At 36.1% G+C, this 22563-nt stretch overlaps 1 protein-coding gene across 1 annotated transcript in view; it reads right to left on the bottom strand.

The window, feature by feature from the left end:
• The window catches only part of HERC2 (HECT and RLD domain containing E3 ubiquitin protein ligase 2), a 554454-nt gene that overhangs the window by 310706 nt on the left and 221185 nt on the right, over nt 1-22563 (bottom strand). The window contains exons 17-20 of the mRNA XM_007945978.1: nt 10940-11133; nt 8330-8514; nt 6642-6797; nt 5831-6016 (exon numbers count right to left, since the gene is read on the bottom strand). Of these exons, the coding sequence (XP_007944169.1) occupies nt 5831-6016; nt 6642-6797; nt 8330-8514; nt 10940-11133 (721 nt within the window). The remainder of the gene's footprint in view (nt 1-5830; nt 6017-6641; nt 6798-8329; nt 8515-10939; nt 11134-22563) is intronic.

Genomic DNA, 22563 nt, shown 5'->3' with positions numbered 1-22563 from the left:
TACACCAAGAAAAAAATGTCCTGCTCCAGACAGCTTCAGTGGAAAATTCCACCAAACATTCACAGAAGAGCTGACATAAATCCTATTCAAACTATTTCTGAATATAGATAAGAATGCAAAATTCCAAAATTCATTTTATGAAGCAAGTATAATAGCCCTGATACCAAAACTAGGCAAAGACACCACTAAAAGGAAAAACTACAGATCAATATCCGTCATGAATATAAACACAAAAATCTACAACAAAATCCTAGGCAACAGAATCCAACACTGTATCAAAAAAACAATAAAACATGAACAAGTAGGATTCTTACTAGGTATGCAAAGATGGTTCAATATTAGAAAAACAATAAAGGTAATATTTATCACATACAGAAAATAACCATATCATCCTATCAATTGATGCAAAAAAGCCATTTGATAAATTCTAACACAGACTTCTGATAAAAACTCTCAGCAAGATAGGAAAAGAAGGTTAATTTCTGAACATAATGAAGGGAATATACACAAAACCAACAGCCAAAATTATTGTCAACAGAGAGACTGAAAGCATTCTCTTTGCAAACAGGAATTAGACAAGGATGCCCTCTATTACCACTTCTATTTTAACACTGTACTAGAAGGCCTAGCCAGGGCATTAAAGCAAGAAAAAGAAATAAAATTCATCTATTTGCAAATGGCATGATTCTGTATATGGAAAACCCAAAAGACTCAGCAAGAAAACTACTGGAACTAATAGAAAGAATCAGCTAATTGTTAGGATAAAGATCAACATACAAAACTCAGTTGGATTCCTCTACACCAGCAAAGAGGTCTCTGAAAAGGAAATCAGTACCATTTACAATAGTTACCAAAAAGATAAAATAATTAGGAATATATGTTACTAGGAACACAAAAGACCTCTACAAAGAAAACTACAAAGCACTACTACAAGAAACCTATATAAATGGAAGAATGTGTCGTGTTCATGGATAAGAAGACTGAATACTGTGAAAATGTCAATACTACTCAAACCAATCTATATATTCAATTCATTCCCAATCCACATTCCATTAGCAATCATTAAAGACATGGAAAAACCAATCACTATATTCTTATGGAAAGGAATGGGACATCAGATAAGCAAAGCACTACCAAAGAAGAAAAACAAAATAGGAGGTATCACGTACCCCGATCTTAAAACCTACTTACTGTACAGCCACAGTAGTTTAAAAAACCTGGTATTGTTACAACAGAAAAAGAGACCAGTGGAACAGAATTGAGAATCCAGAAATATATCCATCTATCTATGTTGGGCAATCCTACTTCCGTAGTGATACTGCCTCGGAAACCCAAGGAGGGGTCGCTATGAGTCGGGATGACTCGACGGCACATAACAACAACAACAACATGGACAGCTGGTCTTTGACAAATGGCCAAACCCATTAAATGGGGGAGAGATACCCTCTTTAACAAATGGTGCTGGCAAAACTGGATATCCATTTGTAGAAAAATGAAACAAAATCCATACCTCACACCATACACAGAAATTAAGATGGATCAAGGACTAAGCAGAAAACCCAAAACTATGAATTTCATCAAAGATAAAATAGGGTCAAACAAGGGGCCTAATTTATAACATAAATAGACTTACATGCATAACCCAAAATACACAAGCAGCAGTAGAGAAACTAGATGAGTGGGAACTTCTGAAGATTAAATTCTTATACACATCAAAAGACTTCTCTAAAAGAGCAAAAAGAAAACCTACAGATGGGGAAAATATATTCGGCAATGACATATACAACAAGGGACTCATCGCTAATATTTATAGAAAAACACTTCAACATCTCAACATCAAAAAGACAAGCAATTCAATTCAAAAATGGGCAAAGGACATAAATAGATACTTCAGCAAAGAAGATATTCAGGCAACCAACAAACACAGGAGGATATGCTCACGATCATTAGCCATTAGAGAGGCGCAAAAGAAAAATGAAGTATCATCTCACCTCAGCATTAATAGCAATGTTCAACAAGGCAGAAAATAACAAATGCTGGTAAAGGCGTGGTGGGACAGTAAAATGGTACAACCACTGTGGAAAACGGTATGGCACTTCCTTAAAAATTGGAAATAGAAATACCATTTGATCCAGCAATTCCACTGCCAGGAATACATCCTACAGAGGTAAGAGCCAAGACACGAACACATACATGCATACCCATGTTCATTGCAGCACTATTCACTGTAGCCAAGAAATGGAAACAACCTCCAAAACAGATGAATGAGTAGCCAAATTATGGTATAAATATACAATGGAATACAATGCACCATTAAAGAATAATGAAGAATCCAGAAATCACCTCATAAAGTGATGAGTTGAGTGAAATAAATCAATCACAGAAGGATAAACATCTGCCCGACTCATAGCGATCCCTCCTTGGGTTTCCGAGGCAGTATCACTACGGAAGTAGGATTGCCCAACCTTCCTTCCGAGGAGTGGCTGGTGGGTTTGAACCGCCAGCTGTCTGGTTAGCAAGCGTCTTAGCCACTATGCTACCAGAAATATGTATGAGTCACTTACTATAAAAAGTCAAAGAAACGTTTACACAGGGAAGGAAATTTACTTTGTTGGTTACCAGGGATGGGAGGGAAGGGAAGAGAAAATTCCTGACTAGTTTAGAGTCATGTATTGATTTGGATAAATGGAAAGGCAATATAATCAAAGTATGTGACCAGCACAACAGGGAAGAGGACGACACAGAGAGGTACACAAAAGGTATAGACAACACAGACAAATACTATTACATATACAATACTGCATTATCAATAACAACAAACACTACTCTATAGATGAATACATAGGCAGACAGGCAATAAGATCAGGTATGGGTGGACGAATGACCATATATAGATTTGGTACGCATATTCATATATAGATTTGGCTGATAATATTCCTACATGTATGTTTTTGCTACAAAAATTTTCATATACATTACAGAACTAACAGGGATAAGGCTGAGGTAGCTCCTTACCCAAAAACAAGCACCTTAAGGAAGAGTCACCTGGCCTGTGGGCTCAGGACCCTTGTCTCAGGGGGGCATCAAGCTCAAGTGGCACAACACAGTACATAAAAATATTTGTTAGGAATATATTCCTAATTTGTTGAGTAGCGACCAGGGTCTTAAAAGCTTTCCAGAAGCCATCTGTTGGTCTTTCTTGCTCTAGAGGAAAGACGAGTGAAGAAAATCAAAGACATATGGAAACAATTAGTCCAAGGGACTAACAGGAACCTCAGCCTTCACAACACTGAAATTAGATGAAATAGATTGTGCCCAGTTCCCCTCCCAATGCTGACCACTTGGAAAAGGATCAAAATTGGAGATCTTGGATAGAGTGGGAGAAAAAATATAGACTAAAATTCAACAACACAAAAGCGACCAGAATTATTGGTCAAATGGACTGGTGAGACCCCAGAAACTATGGCCCCTGGTCATCCTTTGGGCCTGGAACTGGACTCACTTCTGTGGATTATATCTCAGACAAACAAAGGCCTATGACTGGAACCCCTACCGCATGGAGATGCACCCCTTAGAACAGTCAATGGTAAGAGATGATAAGGACAGCATTTACATAGGGGGGGAAAGCTGAACAGACAGAAATGTACAGGTAAGAAGGACACAGGGAGGAAATGGGAGGAGAGCTATTTATCACTGGGTTTGTAATTGGTGCCATGAAACAAAATATGTATGAACTGTTGAGTGTAAAATATATCTGTTTTTTAAATTTGGACCCAAATTACAATTTTTTTAAAAAAATTTTTAATCTACATTTCATATATCACATTCAAACTTACTGAAAATCAAAGGCAACGAAAACACCTTACCTATATAGGAACAAGGGTAAGAATTACATTAGCAGAAACCATAGGGTTCCCAAGGCTATAAATCTTTACTGAAGTAGACTGCCTCATCCTTCTCCCAAAAGTGGTTGTTGCATTCAAACTGTCAACCTTTTAGTTAGTAACCAAATGCCCTAACCACTCCCGAAAGAGAGAGAGAGAAAGAGAGAGAGAATGAATGAATGGATAAATAAATAAATGATAGTCCATCTAGAGGTGGCACAAACTGTTAAGTACTCAGGTGCTAAACTAAAGTTTGGTGGCTTGAATCCAACCAAAGGCACTTCAGCAGAAAGGCCTGGCAACCTATTTCAAAAAAAAATCTGCCACTGAGGAGGAAATAAAAAAAGAGAGAATAATAAACCATGTTAACACTAATCAAAAGGAAGCTAGAGTAACAATATTAATTTCAGACAATGCAGACTTCAGAGCAAAGAAAATTATAAGGGATTAAAAAGGGCATTATATAACGATAAGGGGGTCGAGTCTCCAAGACAATGTAACAAGCCTAAATGTGTATGTATCTAACAAAGCACCAAAATACCAAAGGCTAGAACTTCAAAGAGAAATAGACAAATCCACTATTATAGCTGGAGACAAAACTCCTCAATAACTGACAGTTTCAGCAGGCATTAAATAAGAAAGGATACAGATGAACTGAATAGCACCAGCAAACAACTGGGTCTAACTGCTGACATTCTTCTCAAACTCTGAGACATGGACCAAGAAAGACCATATTCTGAGGCATCAAATACATATTAACAAATTTAAAATAACAGAAATCATATAAAGTAGTCTCGGAGACCACAATGGAAATACACTAAAAGCAGTAACATAAAAACAACTGCAAAATCCCAAAATATTTGGAGATTAAGCAATACATTTCTAAATAGCACATAGGTCAAAGAAGTCTCAAGAGAATTTAAAAAATATTGTGAACTAAATGAAAATAAGCTTATCAAAATGTGTAGGATGCAGAGATAATGCTTAAAGGGAAAGTTACAAGCATTGAGTAAAGGCTGTTGCATGGTTTTCTCTGTGATAAATCACTGTGTACTTTTAAATAAGTATTATATTTCACCATGAAAAAAAAAGGGCTTTCTAAAGCCTCTGTATGAAATGCTGAGCAAATTAAAAACCCTCAAACATAATTAGTATAGATATAAAAGTAACAAATGCCCATTTAAGTTCATTCTTAAGTAAATGTAGAACAGTACTGAAAAATTTAGTTGTATTAAAAAATAATTTACTATATCCAGCACAGTACCAGATTGATAGCTAAAGAGACTAAAAGGTATCTTAAGGCTATTTTCCTCAGGAAAATTGCTACTTCTTCTTAAACGTCTGTGTTTTAAAGATGGCTGTCTGAAATGGGAGAAGAAAATCCCACCTAGACTGAGCTTCTATATAAAATGAAAAGTATATCCCTCACTCACAACTTTTATTAATTCTGAGAGTACAGGAATAAGAATCATAAAGACTTATGGTTATTTCAAACCAAAGTGAAAGACCTTGAGAATATGACTTTCATTTTGTAAGATGTGCACTACAGACAGTACCTATTGGGAAGTGATCAGGTGACCACAGGAACCTCATAATTCATAATCATGAACTAATGTGAATATCTTTGGGCTGTCATCTCATATCAATTCCTGCTCCTAGACTGCAATATAAGTACCTCTAAAGCACCTTCCAGGAAAGGGTTGTCAAGAACCTTCTAGAAAAATTCATTTTAAGATTTACCAACTATTACTTACATAAAATTCTTCCTTAAATATAACCCAAATCTCTTCTGATTTGGATTACCTTTACTTTCCATTTATTTAACCAACAATAGAAATAGCAAACAACTGGCCTTCCTTTGGATTCTTTGAAGTGGAAAGGCAAAAACAGATTAAACTAGGACAAAATTTCTCTCAATGAAAGTACTATAAATTAAAATGTTATACCCATTATGCCAGGCCAAGCTAAATCTTCATGATCATCCCTTTCTTTTCCTGGTGCCAAGTGATTGAATCGATCCAGATGTTCTAACAGTCCACCCAATAGAGGAACAGCTCCAGACTCTTGCATGAGACCAGCATTTTTACTGAGCAAAAGCATTACAGACACTACTAGTTCTGGAAGGAGAACACCTAAATTAAAAAGAAAAAAGAATGAAAGCACTCAAATTTAAATTATAGAATCGCTTATAAACTTCCTCTAAATTCTGCTAAATTGGGAAAAAAGGAAAGCTTTATCCTTGAACATAATTTTACAGGTTATTTTACCTTTCATTTTCAAACAGAATCCATAGAATTATAAGAATATTCTTCAAAAATACTGTTTCAACACAGAGCTATTATCTAAAGAGTCTTTTATTTTTAAAAACATATAATACATATGCCATTAAAAAGAAAATTATATGCTCTAACGTCATGAAATTAATTTAAATAAATAGTAAGTAATATTAGAATTTATTAAGCTTCTGAAAGGGGCAACTAATTTTTATGTTGAAAAAATAAAATTAGACAACTGCCATCAACTTCATTATTGAAGTAATAGTGGTATAAAATCTAATCATTAACTACAGTAATGATTCTCATACCAGTCGCTTAGTAACAGAATTTTTAATGACTAAAAAAGAAAAGGAAAGAGGGCAATTGGACTAAAATATTTAAAGAGCAAACACATGCAGTTTTATCAAGAAATAATACATTTCAGCTTTCATCAATCTCCTAAAATAAATAATTGTGCACCAGATAGAAATAAGAACAGTACCAGTGAAATCTCCTTCCATGATATAGGCCACTTCTGCAAAATGCCGCCAGCTAGTAGAAGCGATGCTAGCTGCCACAGGCAGTATATCTCCAATGTGTGTGCACAGAAGGGCTGTATACTTTTTCAGCAAGGAGCCCACGCCCATTAGATCAGGACCTTGAAAACAAATTTAGGAAATTTCATTTTCACTTTATTTTGTAAACAAATTGAACATCTCCACTATTCCCCTTTCATCTTTTCATCTGTAATATTTTCTCAACAGAGCATATTAACACTAAGTCCTTGATTCTTTTTTATATCATGTGACTTAATAGTAAGTTTGATAATGTCAAATTTTAAACACTGTACTACATATTACCTAGAAACTTTGGGTATATAAATACTAAAGTCATAATTTAATAGATTTTATAAACTTCTTATCTAATATACATATGTTTGTTTTCAAAGTCCAAGTCCTAAAAGCTTATAAACTATCCCTAAGTAACAAAGTTAGGCATTTTCAGTCTTATCAAATCTTCAACTTTTCTACCCACAATATTCTTAAAAACTTTTCAATCATTTTGATGTCTTTCTGATGGGCACTCCCTTCATACTACAAATTCACCTATTTGAACCTGAACATTTTCATCATTTACAAGTGCTTAACTTTTTTCAGGAACTAACCAAATTATTTTATAAGAATAAAAAATAGCTATAAAAATACTGACAAAAGCAGCAGGCCTTTCCACTCTGGACAGAGAAAGCTGCATATAAGGAGTAAAGAAACGACCTCAAATGCATGTGGGAAGTAGCAGTGACCATGTGGCATGCATAGTGCTGGGGCCCACACACATTATCCAGTTCTAGTCCTCACAGGCACCAAAAAAAAGCATGCTGCTATTTTGTAAATGAGAAACCTATGGCCCTCAGGAGACTAACTTAGTCCAATGTCAAAAAGCTAACAAACCATAGAATTATAACTAAAACGCTGTGTTCTGCCAATGATTATTCTGCCCACTGCACCCAAGCGACTTCCCAACGTGATATACTAAGTAGTACATCACTGTTTAGTTTCTATATTATGTCAGTCTCCAATGTTCAAAAATTAATATATGGAATAGATTTGATAAATGTTTTAAAAAACTAAACTGAACAAAAAGAATGGTATTTCTGATCTCTCTAAAGAATTTAAATCTGGTGACAATAAATACAGAAATAAGGAGCTCTGGTGGCATAGCGCCTAAGGCATCTGACTCCAACCACAAATCTGGCAGTTCAAACCTACTAGCCACTCCTCGGAAAGAGGACTGGGCAATCTACTTCTGTGATACTGCCTCGGAAACCCAAGGAGGGGTCGTTATGAGTCAGATACAACTCAACAGCAGTGAGTTTGGTTTTTTTGGTTTGATGGTATATTGGCTGCTAACCAAAAGGTCAGTGGTTTGAACCCACCAGGCACTCCACAAAAGAAACATGAGGCAGTGTGCTTCCATAAAGATGTACTGCTTGGAAACCCAACAGGGTTACTGTGAGTCAAGATCAACTCAATAGCAGTGAGTGAGTGAGTGAATATAGAAATAATCAGCCAAATTAACTGGATCCAAAATGAATTTTTATAAGCCCCCAAAGTAGGCACACATAGGCTCACCAAAATGCCTAAATAAAAAAGTACTAAAATACAAGCTATTTCTACACTTTGGGCAACTTACTAGAAGTATCTGAGAACTGACCAATATTCTCTCCTGGATAGAGTTTACTGATAAGTAAACGCTGAAAGCGCAATAACAAGTCCAAGGAAGCAGATCTTTCATGACTGTGCCGCTCAAAGTCCAGACATGATGAGATACGGCGAGCAGCATCTTTCAATCGGGCCACAGTCTGAGAAGCAATGTTTCTGTGCAGGGGAGAGAGGAGTGCAAAATTAAACAAGTCATTTGTTACATGTTTTACAAAAAAAGAGTGCTTTAAAAAAAAAAAAGTTTCAAGAACTCACAACAGGAACTAAAATCAGAAACACTGCTCATACCCACAGAGGCTAGCCACAGCTACTAGCTTTCCTACCCAAATATATGTCAGACATATCTGCAGCAGTGCTGCATTGAGCAGAGGAGCCTGTAAGACTACAGATACAGACTGCTGCCTCTCTACTTTACAAAACGTACTCCTTAAGAGCTGCATAAAATGGTTCAAAATGATAGAGGATCTTGTTAAAAGAGTAATCTTATAAAAACCTTTGGAAGGAAATCAATTATGTCATTGTCTGTGCACGTCATTGTCTTTGCTCAAAGTTGCATTTCAAACCTAACACTGGTCTTATAGACATCCTTGCTCACAGTGTTCTATCTTCCTTACAAATATGCCTTCAGCACCTATGAAGACCACCATCAGTAGATGGGGAAGAAGGAGAACAGTGAGTTCCCAGAATCCAGAAGCCACAATCAGAAGAGTATTGTGTGTCTCTGGTCCCATGAGGAATATGCAAGGGTAAAGGACTGAGAGAACAAAAATTCCCAGGGTGTGCGGGGTGGGATGGGGTGGTGACGACACTGCTGGTGAGGGAGCAACAAGCTGCTGGGGCTTGAGTCCATAGTCCTGAGCCATCATCTAGTTTGTGTCTGAAGAAGACAGCTCTCTGTCTCTGGGAAAGAAGAGAAGCCTCGTAACAACAGTCCAGGCCCAAAGCAAGGCCTAGTGACTGGTACTAAAAACAGAAGGGAGGTACTGGGTTATCAGAGGAATAATGTCAAGGAGAGAAGAAAAGAACCAAAGACAAAGTCTGGATCAAGAGCTGCCACTGACCATTAGTACATCACAGAAGCCTTGCTTCAGCCTAGAGCCACAAACCAGGCTGGACAACATCAGGCACTGTCACAAACAGGAGAGACTAGGAATCACTATATAACATCAAAGTCAAGGACATACTTTGTGCTTCTACTTTGTTGACTCCTAACCTACCCGGTTTGTTTAGGACCTCCCACAGAAAACAGAGAAGCACCCATGAAGTCCTCTCCTGCTTTCCAAAGTCACATTACAGATTCAGTACCTGACAACCTGCCCTCACACCAAACATCACAAAAGAAACAGGAAGGTCTAGAGCCTAGGTTTTATGCTATACTCAGAAAAGGAAAAGACAATAATAAAATGCAGTAATAATTTTAACTTATTCCTTAGTATAAAATTCAAACCCATAACCAAAATGTGTACTTTAGATAGGGTTCATTACTTACAAACATTTCACGGCTCTTTATTTTCAAATATAAATGGCATCCTGTGCTTCCCTATCAGCATAAGACTAAAGAGCTCCTCTCAAATCTATTTCACAGTTTATTTCTGACAAACAGAAATTTCTTTAATTCAAGTTTTCCCATGTGTAAGTATATGTAATATCTTCAAACTCATTTATATCTTTAGGTTATTTTTTAAATAACTGATCCACTAAGTCAATACTTCAAGTACCCTTTGAACACCACACTTAAATAAAACGTTAACATGTACCTCCGCAAAAGGAATAGCACATGATCAACGCTTTAAAAAGAACCTGGATCATAAGCACTCTGATAGTGATGAGGCTGTGAAAGGATTCTTCTTTTTCTATTTTATAAATGTTTTTAAGTGTTATTTACTTCTATACTTAAGTTGTTCTATTTTTTAAAACTGTTATGGGTTTACTTTAAACCTGGTGTGTAACCAACTCTTCCCCAAATACCACAAAGACCTTCAGTAAAGAAGAAAGAATAGAAGGCAGCCCATGCAGACAGCATAGGGCAGTGCTGACCAACAGAAACATAATGGGCATGCATCTCAGGTGTAAGTTAAAATTTTCTATTGTTGTTGTTGTTGTTATGTGCCGTCAAGTCAAACCCAACTCATAGCAACCCCTCCTTGGGTTTCCGAGGCAGTATCACTACGGAAGTAGGATTGCCCAACCTTCCTTCCGAGGAGTGGCTATTAGTCACATTAAAAAAGGTAAAAAGTAAACAAAATTAATTTTTTAATACTGTATTTTATTCATACCAGAATTTTCAAAGTAATAGTATAATAATTAAGAAAAATTATGGAGGTATTTCACATTAGCTTTTTCACACTAAGTCTTCAAAACCTATTGTCTATGTTATACTTACAGAACATTTCAATTAGAAGACTAAATTTTTATAAAAAATACTGGATCTGTACTTAGATTTACAAAGTACAAACTTGATAAAATAGAATCACATACCCAAGTTATTCCAAATATACTTAAAATTTACCAAGTGCTGAATTGCAGATTGGATTTTACATTTTAATTTTCATTAGTAAAAGTTAAAGTTAATATTATTTACCTAAGAAGCTGCTGCACAAGCTGAACCAGAGGCAAGCACTGTTTTCCAGAAGACTCATAGATCCCCGTATTAATAAGATCTTTATCCAATGGAATTCTACTTCTGTGAAATGACGAGGAATTCGCTTCCTGCTCATCAATTTCTTTCTCCTTCTGAGCTTCTTTTTTGGCTTCAATATCCTGTAACACATCAACCGAAATTGGTTAAGAGTTATCTCATTAGCAGACCTCAGGCAGCGCTAAGATGAACTGTGACCCTCACTGTCTCAGTATCCCTTCGTCTGTTTCAGTACACACATCAAATGATATTTGCCCATACTCCATCTGTCAGAAACCATAATGATTAGTTGCTCAGTTTTTAAACAGATCATTCTGCCTACGATCCAATGTCCAGGCTGTGTCGATGCTGATGCCTCCAGCCTCCTTCTCTAAAATCCCTAACATATTTACTGGCTCTCACAAACACCACATGGGATCGCCCCACACGCAAAAGTCTATCTGTTTTGTAAAAATAACTTCTTTCCCACAACCCAGCAACCACCACAAACTCTCATGAGTCCAATTTCCCCAGCTTCAGAATTCAGTATTCCACCCTTCTGGACTTGCACCACACCTAGCAATGATTCTTACATTGTTATGATTAAGGCCCTATTTAAGTTGGGCCAAAGACCTCAAAGATCACCAACCTCATCTAATCTCATTTCCAATCTCCCACAGTAAAAGAATTCTGACATCATGAAGAACTGAGGAAGGACCATAAAAAAAAAAAAAAAAAAAATTGCACTAAACCTGATGCTTAGAAAATGCATGAAACGTTTCTTCTTTCTGAAAGAAAATCAGTTTTAACACATTCATACTGCCAGGGTCCTGTAAACTATTGCTGACAGGTCAAATTCAGCCTGCCGCCTGTTTTTGTATAGAGTTCAAATTAAGAATGATTTTTACATTTGTAAAATGTCTGACTAGAGAGATTCTGCTTTCTAAATTGCATTTTCCAATAAAAAAAAAAAAAAAAAACTAGGACAACTTAGAGAAAGGGCTGATTCCAGGGCTAGAGCAATGAAAATGCAAAACGAATCTGCAGCATCTTTTGGTGCTAAAAAGTAAGGAAATGCTCCCCAAAAAATGGGAACATGTAAAAGGGACATAAGGGTAAACAGGAAGGACTTCCCAATGGCCAAAGCTGGAACACTCCAAGTGTTATAATCTAGAGAATAAAATAAATACCCATGAGTTCATGCTGATATAAATGAATAAATAAATAAATAAATTGGGGAAATGGGAAAGAAAAATTTTAATTAACATGTGGAGAAGCAATAGATCCCTAGGTAGTGCAAACAGTTTGTTTTCAACTACTGACCTAAAAGTTCAAGTTGGAACCTACCCAGTGGTAGTGAAGACATACTTAGCAATCTGCTTCTTTTAAGATTACAGCCAAAAAAAGTCCTGTAGTCTGTAACACACGGGATTGCCATGAGTGGAAACTGACATGACAACAACTAACAACATACATCTACGTGTATATATATGTATGAAAATAATGTTAATATTTTAGATGAAATGAAGAAAATAGTAAATTATCATTAGAACATCACAATAATGATTGCGGCATGCAACACTGACTAGTGGATGCTAAATTAGCAGGTAAAAGTTTAAGTAGAAATAAGACATATGCACAGTCTAAAAGCACCTACCTGAAGATATTTACTAATACAAAGGAAACGATAGGATCTTTACTGTGGATAATCCTAGAACACACTACCTTAAGTAAATGATCAAGATTAACACGACCATTAATAATACATATAACCATCACGTACCACATGATGATGCCTAACATCTCTAGCTCTTTGACCAAACACACAACTTCAATTTAACAAACATGTTCAAATTAAGGGATCTCCAAAATAATTGCCTAGTACTCTTCAAAAATGTCAGGTTTGTGAAAGACAAGGAAGACAATGGAATTTCAAGAGACTAAGGACAACCTAAATGTTAACTCAAAAGTCATGAAGTTCCTGGAAGAAAATATATGAGCAAAGTTTAACAAACTAACTTTTTTCAGTGACAAATTATCAAATACAACAAGAAATGCACAAAAAAAGAGAACAAAATACGTAACTGGGACTTGAACGTTACATACTTATGCTCATTGACTGACTTTATCAAAGAAGCAAATAGACTACCTACAGACTGGTAAAAAAAATCTTCAGAAATGATGTAACTGATAAAGATCTAATAACTAAAAAATACAGAAAATGCCTACAACTTATCAACAAAAAGACAAATAAACCCGTCAAAAACTGAGCAAAGGACATAAACAGTAACTTCACCAAAGGACTAAACAGTAACTTCACCAAAGAAGGTACTCAAAATATTCAAATTGACAACAGACACATGAAAAGATACACAATGTCATTAGCCAGCCATCAGAGAAATGCCAATCAAAACCAAAATGAGATAACATTTCCACTATCACCAAGATGGCAAAGATTTAATTAAAAAAAAAAAAAAAAACAGAAAATAACAAGTGTTGGACAGTATGTGGAGACATTGGAACATTTATACATTGCTGGTGGGAATAAAAAATGGTATAGTTGTTGTGAAAACTGTCTGGCAGTACCAGAGGTGGAGCTGCCATATGACCCAGCAATTCCAATTCTACGTATAGACCCTATGGACTTAATAGAAGTGACACAAATAGAACCTGCACACCTATGTTCATCACGGTACTATTCACAAAACCATAAAGTTTACACAACCTAAGTATTTAGCAATGGATGAGTTAAATAAAATGTGGTATACAGAGAAGCTCTGGTGGCAAAGTGCCTTCAGGAGGCATCTGACTGCTAACCAGAAGGTTGGCAATTCAAACCTGCCAGCCACTCCACAGAAAGAAGACAAGGCAATCTACTTCTGTAAAGATTTACCACCTCGGAAACCCAATGGGAGTCGCTATGAGTCTGAACCAACTCGATGGCAGTGAGTTAGAGTTTTTTATACACATATAATGGAATACTATTTTGCAATATAGAAAAATGAGTTTGGAGAGAAGTTCTGGCAAGACAGCAGAACAGGGAGACAAGCTGCAAAGACCCTCTGCAAGAATGCAATGAGAAACCAACTGGAAGTGATACAAAGACAATCCTGGAAACCTGAGCTTTGAAAGGGTAAAGAAGTGGATTACATATCAACCAGTAGAAGAACCTGAATGAAAACAGTGAAGGAGGAGACAAACAGAGATGAGGACTGCTGGTTGTCCTGAGGGCGCATCCATTTTGAATAAATGCAAGCATGTCCCAGCAGTAACTTAAAAATTGACTCTGCTGACAAAGGATTCCATGGACAAGGACTGTACTGGTGGTGTCTAACAACCAAAAAGAAAAACAGCAAGGAAGGAGACAAACAGAGCTGAGGACTTCTGGCTGTCCTGAGGTCGCCGCAATTTTGAGAATTTGCAATAGTTTTCCAGTAGCAACCTAAGAATAGACTCTGCTCATCAGGAACCATATGGGAAAGGAATGAACTGGTGCCTGACAAGCAGAAAGGAATATAGCAAAGAAGGAGATAAACAGACTGTGTACTTCTGGTGACTGTCCTGACGGTGCATCCATTTTGAATGTATGTAATCAGAATTCCAGAACAGTAAGAGACAAATAAAACCACAAAGATAAGAGTCAAGGATTTGTTGAAAGAGAACTTCCTTAATATGATGAAACATGAGAATATATCAATTCAGGAAGTTCAACAAACCCCAAAGGGTATACAACCAAGAAGAAAATCACCAAACATATCATAATCAAACTCACCAAAACCAAAGACAAAGAAAGAATCCTGAAATCAGCACAAGAAAAACAAAAAGATGGCTACAGGGGGGAACCAATAAGATTAACCTCTGATTTCTCAGAAGAAAGCATGTAGTCGAGAAGGCAATGGGATGATATATATAACACGTGAAAGAAAAAATTTCCAACCAAAATTATATGCCCAGAAAAATTGTCTCTCAAATATGATGGTGAAATTAGGACACTTCCAGATGAGTAGAAATAAAGGAAATTGGTTAAAAGCAGACCAACCCTACAAGAGATGCTAAAGGAAGTTGTTTAAACAAATAATCAACAAGAGCAAACAACAACCAATGATCAACACACATGCACATATAACCCAGTAACTAATCCATTTATAAAAGTATCCAAAGTAATATAATCTTCTAGGACTGTAAACAGGGAACCAGAACCATCAATTGGTAACTGACAACAAGTACAAACCAAAAAGAGGAAATAAAGAGCACAGTTACAGAACTTCTAAATGTAAGAGAAGAAAAGACAACTGGCAAATAGAACAGACTGTTTAAACCTGGGAAGAAAATTATAAATCACAGGATAACCACAAAGAAAAATGATAAACATTCACATCAAAATAAAAAAGAGGACAAGCACAAATATTTATCAAATAACTAAACAATAGAAATAAGATGATGATAACACGACTCAAACAAAATGAGCACAGCACAGAAAATGATATGGAAAAAAGAAATAATCAACACAACAAAAAACAAGTAACAAAATGATATCAACGAATGCATACCTGTCTATAATTACACAAAATATAAATGCATTAAATGTGATAGAGAGTTGCAGATGGGATATGAAAACGTGACCAATCACTATTCTGTTTACAAGAGACTCACCTTAAAACACGAAGAAAAAAACAGACTAAAATGAAGGTTGGAAAAAGACATACGATGCAGATGGCAATCAAAAAAGAGCAGGAGTAGCAATATTAACTTCTGATAAAACAGACTTTGAGACAACAACTACCATAAGACATAAGGGAGACTATTATAGGATCCACGGAAGAAGAGGACCTAAATATAATAAATATCTATGCACTCAATGAACAAGCCCAAAAATACATAAATCAGACTTTACTAGAATTGAAAAGACAGATGACTCTAGAGTAACAGCAGGAGACTTCAATACACCATTTTCAATAAAAGAACACTTGGAAAGAAACTCAACAATGCAGCAGAAGAACTAAACAACACAATCAATGAACTTGACCTTATAGACACCTAAAGCACACTTAAAACAACAACACAATACACATTCTGCTCCAGCATACAAGGAACATTCTCCAAGACAGACCAAATGTTAAGCCACAAAGTAAACCTCAGTACATTTTAAAACACTGAAATACTGCAAAGCATTTTCTCAGGTAACAATGCTACTAGAAAAGTAAGCACATGGAAAAGTAGTAGAAAAGCAAGCAAATGGAAACTGAACAACACACTCAACAAAAATAACAGAGTAACAGAAGAAATAAAAAATAAATTTTAAAAATAACATGAATCAAAAGAGAATGAAAAGACAACATACCAAAATCTTTGGACACAGCAAAAACAGTGATCCAAGGCCAATTTATAGCAATAGACGCACACATGAAAAAAGAAGAGCAAGCCCAAATCAACAAGTTAACCAACATTTCCATCAATCAGAAAAAGACCAGCAAAAAAGCCAAGAGTCACCAAAAGAAAAGAAATAATAAAGATCTGAGCAGAAATAAATGGAACGGGAAATAAAAGGCAAAAGAAAAATCATGACTAGAAATTTTATTTATCTTTCGAAGAAATAACTGACGAACCACTGGCAAAAATAACAAAGGAAAAGGAGAAAAAGAGGCAAATGACACCACTACGAAATGAAATGGGTGACATCACAACAGCACCAACAGAAAGAAAAAGAATAATGTCAAGATACTAAATAACTGTACTCCAACAAATTTAAAACCTAGAAAAAATGGAAAGATTTCTATACACACTAGTCACTTAAACTAACAAACTGAGGTAGAGAACATGAACAGATCCATAACAAAAGAAGAAATTGTATTAGTCATAAAAAATTAGCAATGGAAAAAACTCCTGGCCCACTTGGATTCACTGGACAATTCTACCATCATTCAGAGAAGAGCTGACACCAATCTTATTCAAACGATTCCAAGACACAAAAAAGAATGTAATCCTCTCAATTTCGTGTTATGAAGCAAACATAACCCTGATAACAAAACCAGGCAAAGATACCATGAGAAAAGAAAACTACAAAACAATATACCTCAAAAATCTTCAAAAAAATCCTAGCTGGTACATGTCAATAACATATGAAAAATGTAATGCATCAGGGGAGTTCTGGTAAGATGGCAGAATAGGCAGGCAGATTCCACAGTCCCTCTTCAACATAGAAAAGGGGAAGCAATTAAGGAAGATAAAGAAGATAATCCTGGATCTCTGAGTTGTGAAGGGAAGGGTACAGAAGTGGACTAAATTCCAACTAGCAGAAGAACTTAGGAGCTTGGATAGCGTAGTGCCTAAGACACTTGACTGCTAACCAGAAGGCTCTCAGGTCAAACATACCAACCACTCCTCGGAAGGAAGGTTGGGCAATCTACTTCCGTAGTGATACTGCCTCAGAAACCCAAGGAGGGGTCGCTATGAGTTGGATCCGACTTGACAGCAAAAAACAACAACAGAAGAACTTGCATGAAAATGCTGAAAACAGAGACATATTTAGCTGTGGTCTATCAGCAATCCTGATGGCACAGACAGATTGGATATTGGCCAGTGGTATTAGGACCTAAGAATTAACCTAAAAATTGGCCCTGCTACCCAGAGGCTGCATGGATGACTGCACTGGTGGCTGGTGAATAAAAGGGGAAGTAATGAAGAGGAAGGAAGGCTGCACTGTGGACTTGTCCCTGTCTGGAGGCCATAGCCATTTTGAATGTTTATAAGCAGTTCGATCAGTTTGGATGTATATAGCAACAGGATTCACTCACATTCCAGCAACTTAAGAATAGGCTCCACTTTCCGGGAAATACAAGGGCATTCTGTACACCAACGACTGGAAAGGTGTGATATTCCCTTGTGAATGTTATACACCACACACTCTTGGTGAACACAGATGCAGCCATCCCTCACTCCTACCCACCTTCTTGGCTGGCAGGAATTCCACCCAGGTTTATGTGCTCGGATGAATCCTGGGTGTCCTGCCCTGCCCAGATTTTTTTTTTTCCTTTTATATTTTAAGTTTACTATTATCTGTTTTAAAATTATTATTATTATTGTCCTTTATATTATTTTTCTTTATTCTTCCCGTCCTAGGTTCAACTTTTTCACTTTTTCTCCCTTCCCTGTTCCTAGTTCCCATTTTTACTTTTTCTCACGGTGAGCCCCATTCATTGTTTTTCATCTTGCATTTTTCACATTTTGTTCTTCATTATTCTCCTACTCTACCTTTTTCTCTTATTAACTGCCCCCAGCTATTGCAGGGCTGTTTTTTTGCTTGTTTGTTTTTTGTTTTTTCTTTTTTTTTTTTTGGATTATTGTTCCTGTGCATTTCCAAAGTGTGCTTTTGTCCATTGCTTTTACTTTTTGATGGTAATTCAATTGTTGTTTTTGTCTAACTGAGTGGGAGACAGCAACAGTACCCATACATCACAACTACACCGCAACTAGTGCAGCTTCACTTACTGGGTGAGAGCAACCACTTCCTTCGCCACCAACTGGTCAACGACAAAGGACCACCAAAAAGAGCTGGACTCACCCTTAACTGCTCTCCACAAACAGTTCACAGAGAACTGAATACAACAATCTCACAATGTCTGACAGGTAACAGATCATCACAGTCCACACAGAGAAGCAAGATAAAGTGGCAGAAACAAGGGAGTAGGATATTGACCCAGAACACCTCCCTCAAGAAGCAGCAGCATTGGAACTCCCTGATAAGGAATTCAGAAGAATTATATTTAGGTATCTTCAAAGGATTGAGAGTCAGATCAACGAAAACAGACAAAATTAAGGAAAACAGACAAAACACTAGAACAATTTCAAAAGACAACACAAGAACAAAATGACAAAATGAATGCAAAATTAGAAATGATACAAAATCTATAGATAGAAATCCAGATTAATATGAAATGTTCAGAAAGAGATATCACATTGAAAGGGCAAAGGAGTGGAATGAAATCAAGAGAAGGCAGAATTAATGAGAAAGAAGACAAAATACCTGAATACTTGTTTGCAAAGGGATCAATCAGAAGAAAAGATTAAAACAAAATGAAGAAAGCCTAAGGTTCATGTGGGATACCATCAAATGGAATAAGCTATATGTAAACAGAATTCCAGAACACGAAGAAAAAAACAAAACCACTGAGAAAACTGTCCAAGATTTATTGGAAGAGAACTTCCCTGATATGATGAAAGATAAGAATACACTTATTCAGGAAGTCGAACAAACGCTAAACAGGATAGCCCCAAAAGAAAATCACCAAGACATATAACATCAAACTCATCAAAACCAAAGACAAAGAAAGAATCCTGAAAGCAGCATGGGGAAAACAAAAGTTATGTACAAAGGACAATCAATAAGAATGAGCTCTGATTTCTCAGCAGAAAGCATGCAAGCGATAAGGAAATGGAATGTATATATAAAAGCCTGAAAGAGAAAAATTTCCAACGAAGAATTACATATACTCACCAAAATTGTCCCTCAAATATGATGGTGAAATTAGAAGATCCAGATAAATAGAAATTAAGAGAATTTGTTAAAACCACATGAAGGTTACAAGAGACATTACAGGCAGTCCTTTGGACAGAAAGCCAGTAATAGCTAACAACAACCAACCATTAATACACAAGATGACATAATACAGAAACCAACACAGCAATGGACATATCCAAAGTAAAATAAGCTGACAAGATTGTAAACAGGGAACCAGAGACATCAACTGGCAAATGAGGAAAACTACCAACCAAAAAGAGGGGAAAAATAGGGTAGTTACAGAACTTCTAAACGGTGAGGAAGTCAAGAGAGTTGCAAGATAAAATGGACTGCTCTAACATCAGGGAGAAAATTATAAGTCACAGGGTAATATCACAGTAAAAGGATAAAGCTTCCCATCAAAACAAAAAGGATAAGAACAAATATTTAGCAAACACTAAAACAATAGCAACAAAGAAAAAGATAACATGATTCATAAACATAATGAGCTAAGAACAGAAAATAAAATGGAACAAAGAAACCAGGAACACCATGAAAAAACTGTCATTTTGACAACAACAAATTCACATTTGTCAGTAAGTACACTGAATGTCAATGGACAAAATGCACCACTCAAGAGACAGAGAATTGCAGGCTGGATAAGAAAACATAACCCATCGATATGCTGCCTACAAGAGATACACCTTACAAAGACAAAAACAGACTAAAAATAAAAGGGTACAAAAAGATGTATCAAGCAAATGGCAACTAAAAAAGAGCAGAGAGGCAATATTAATTTCTGAAATTGACTTTAGGACAAAAACTATGACACAAAACAAGGAAGGACACAATATAATGATTAAAGGATTACTTGAACAAGAAGATATAACCATAATAAATATATATGGACCCAAGGAAAAAGCCCCAAAATACATAAATCAGATTTTAAAAGAGGTGAAAAGGGAAATAGATGACTCTACAGTCATAGTGGGAGACTGCTGTACACCACCTTCAATGAAAGATAGAACAACTGGAAAGAAATCCAACAAAGACGCACAAGAGCTAAACAATACAATCGACCAACTTGACCTTATAGACAACTACAGAGCACTTCACACAACAATAGGAAATTAAACATTCTTTTCCAGGCACATGGAACATTCTTCAGGATAGACTATGTGTTACACCCATGAACCTAGCCTTAATAAATTTAAAAACACTGAAATACTACAAAGCTGCTTCTCAGATCACAATGCTATCAAATTAGAAATCAACAAGAAGAAATTCAACAGCAAAAGATCAAACACATAAACTAAACAACACCCTCCTTCAGAAAGACTGGGGAAGAGAATAAAAAATGAAATTCAAAAATTTCTTCAATCAAACAAGAATGAAAACACAACATACCAAAATATTTGAGATACAGCGAAAGCAGTGATCAAAGGCTAATTTATAGCAATAAATGCACAAATGGCGAAAATCAACACTTTAAGCCAACATCTCCAACCATTAGAAAAAGAACAGCAAGAAAACCCTACATTCACCAAAGGAAAGGAAACAATAAAGACTCGAGCAGAAATCAATGAAACAGAAAATAGAAAAATCAACAAGACTATAACTTGTTTTTTTGAAAAGATTAAGAAAATTGCCAAACCACTGGCAAATTTAACAAAGGAAAATAGGTAGACAATACACATAACACAAATAAGAAATGAAATGGGTGACGCCACAACAGAACCAACTGAAATAAAAAGGATACTATCAGGAGAACCAACTGAAATAAAAAGGATAGTATCAGGATACTATGAAGAATTTTTACACTAACAAATTTGAAAATATGGACGAAATGGATATATTTCTAGAAACAAACTACTTACCTAAACTAACACACACTGATGTGGAAAAGTTGAACAGATCCATAACAAAAGAAGAAACTGAACAGGTCATCAAAAAAATGACAAACAAAAAAACGTCCTGGGCCAGACAGTTTCAACGGAGAACTCTACCAATCATTCAGATAAGAACTGACACCAATCCTACTCAAACTAATAAAAGTAAGGAATCCGCCCTAATTCATTTCATGAAGGAAGCATAATCTTAATAGCAAAACCAGGAAAAGACATCAATCAAAACAAAAAGTACAGACCAATATCCCTCATAAATATAGACACAAAAATCTTCAATAATATCCCAGCCAACAGACTCCAACAACACACCAAGAAAATCATTCATTATGACCACGTACAGTTTATATCACGTATGCAAGGATGATTCCACATTAGAAAAACAATCAACGTCATCCACAACATAAATAAAACAAAGGAAAAAACCATATGATCTTATCAATCAATGCAGAAAATTCATTGGATAAAATCTAACACACATTCCTGATCAAAAGCCTCAGCAAAATTGGAATAGAAGGGAAATTCTACAACATAATAAAGGGCATATACACAAAACCAACAGCCAACATTATTCTCAAGAGAGAGAAATTGAAACCACTCCCCTTGAGAAAAGGAACCAGACAAGGATGCCCTCTATCACCACTTCTATTCAACATTGTATTGGAAGTCCTAGCCAGGGCAGTAAGGCAAGAAAGGAAAATCAAAGGCTTCCAAATTGGTAAGAAAGAAGTCAAACTGTCCATATTTGCTGATGATATGATACTATACCTAGAACACCCAAGAGACCCACTAAAAATTCTACTGGAAATAATTGAGAGACTTGGCATCATGGCAGGATATAAAATCAACATCCAAAAATCAGTTGGATTCCTCTACACGAGCAAAGAGATTGCAGAAAAAAAAATAAGGAAACGAATACCATTTGCAATAGCTAACAAAAAAATAAAATACCTGGGAATAAATCTTACCAGGGACACAAAGACCTATACAAAGAAAACTGTAAAAGACCACTTCAAGAAACCATAAGAGGGGGGCAAGATGGCGGACTAGGCAGAAGGATTGCACAGACCCTCTTCAACAAAGAAAAGGGAAACCAATTACCACAGACACAGAAGATAATCTTGGACCCCTGAGCCTTGAAGGAAAGGATGCAGATTTGGACTAAACCCCAACTAGCAGAAGAATTT

Source organism: Orycteropus afer, unplaced genomic scaffold, assembly GCF_000298275.1.
Source record: "Orycteropus afer afer isolate SDZICR_OR568_19922 unplaced genomic scaffold, OryAfe1.0 scaffold00146, whole genome shotgun sequence".
In the NCBI taxonomy this organism is placed as follows: domain Eukaryota; kingdom Metazoa; phylum Chordata; class Mammalia; order Tubulidentata; family Orycteropodidae; genus Orycteropus; species Orycteropus afer.
This window is presented reverse-complemented; position numbering and strand designations above follow the sequence as displayed.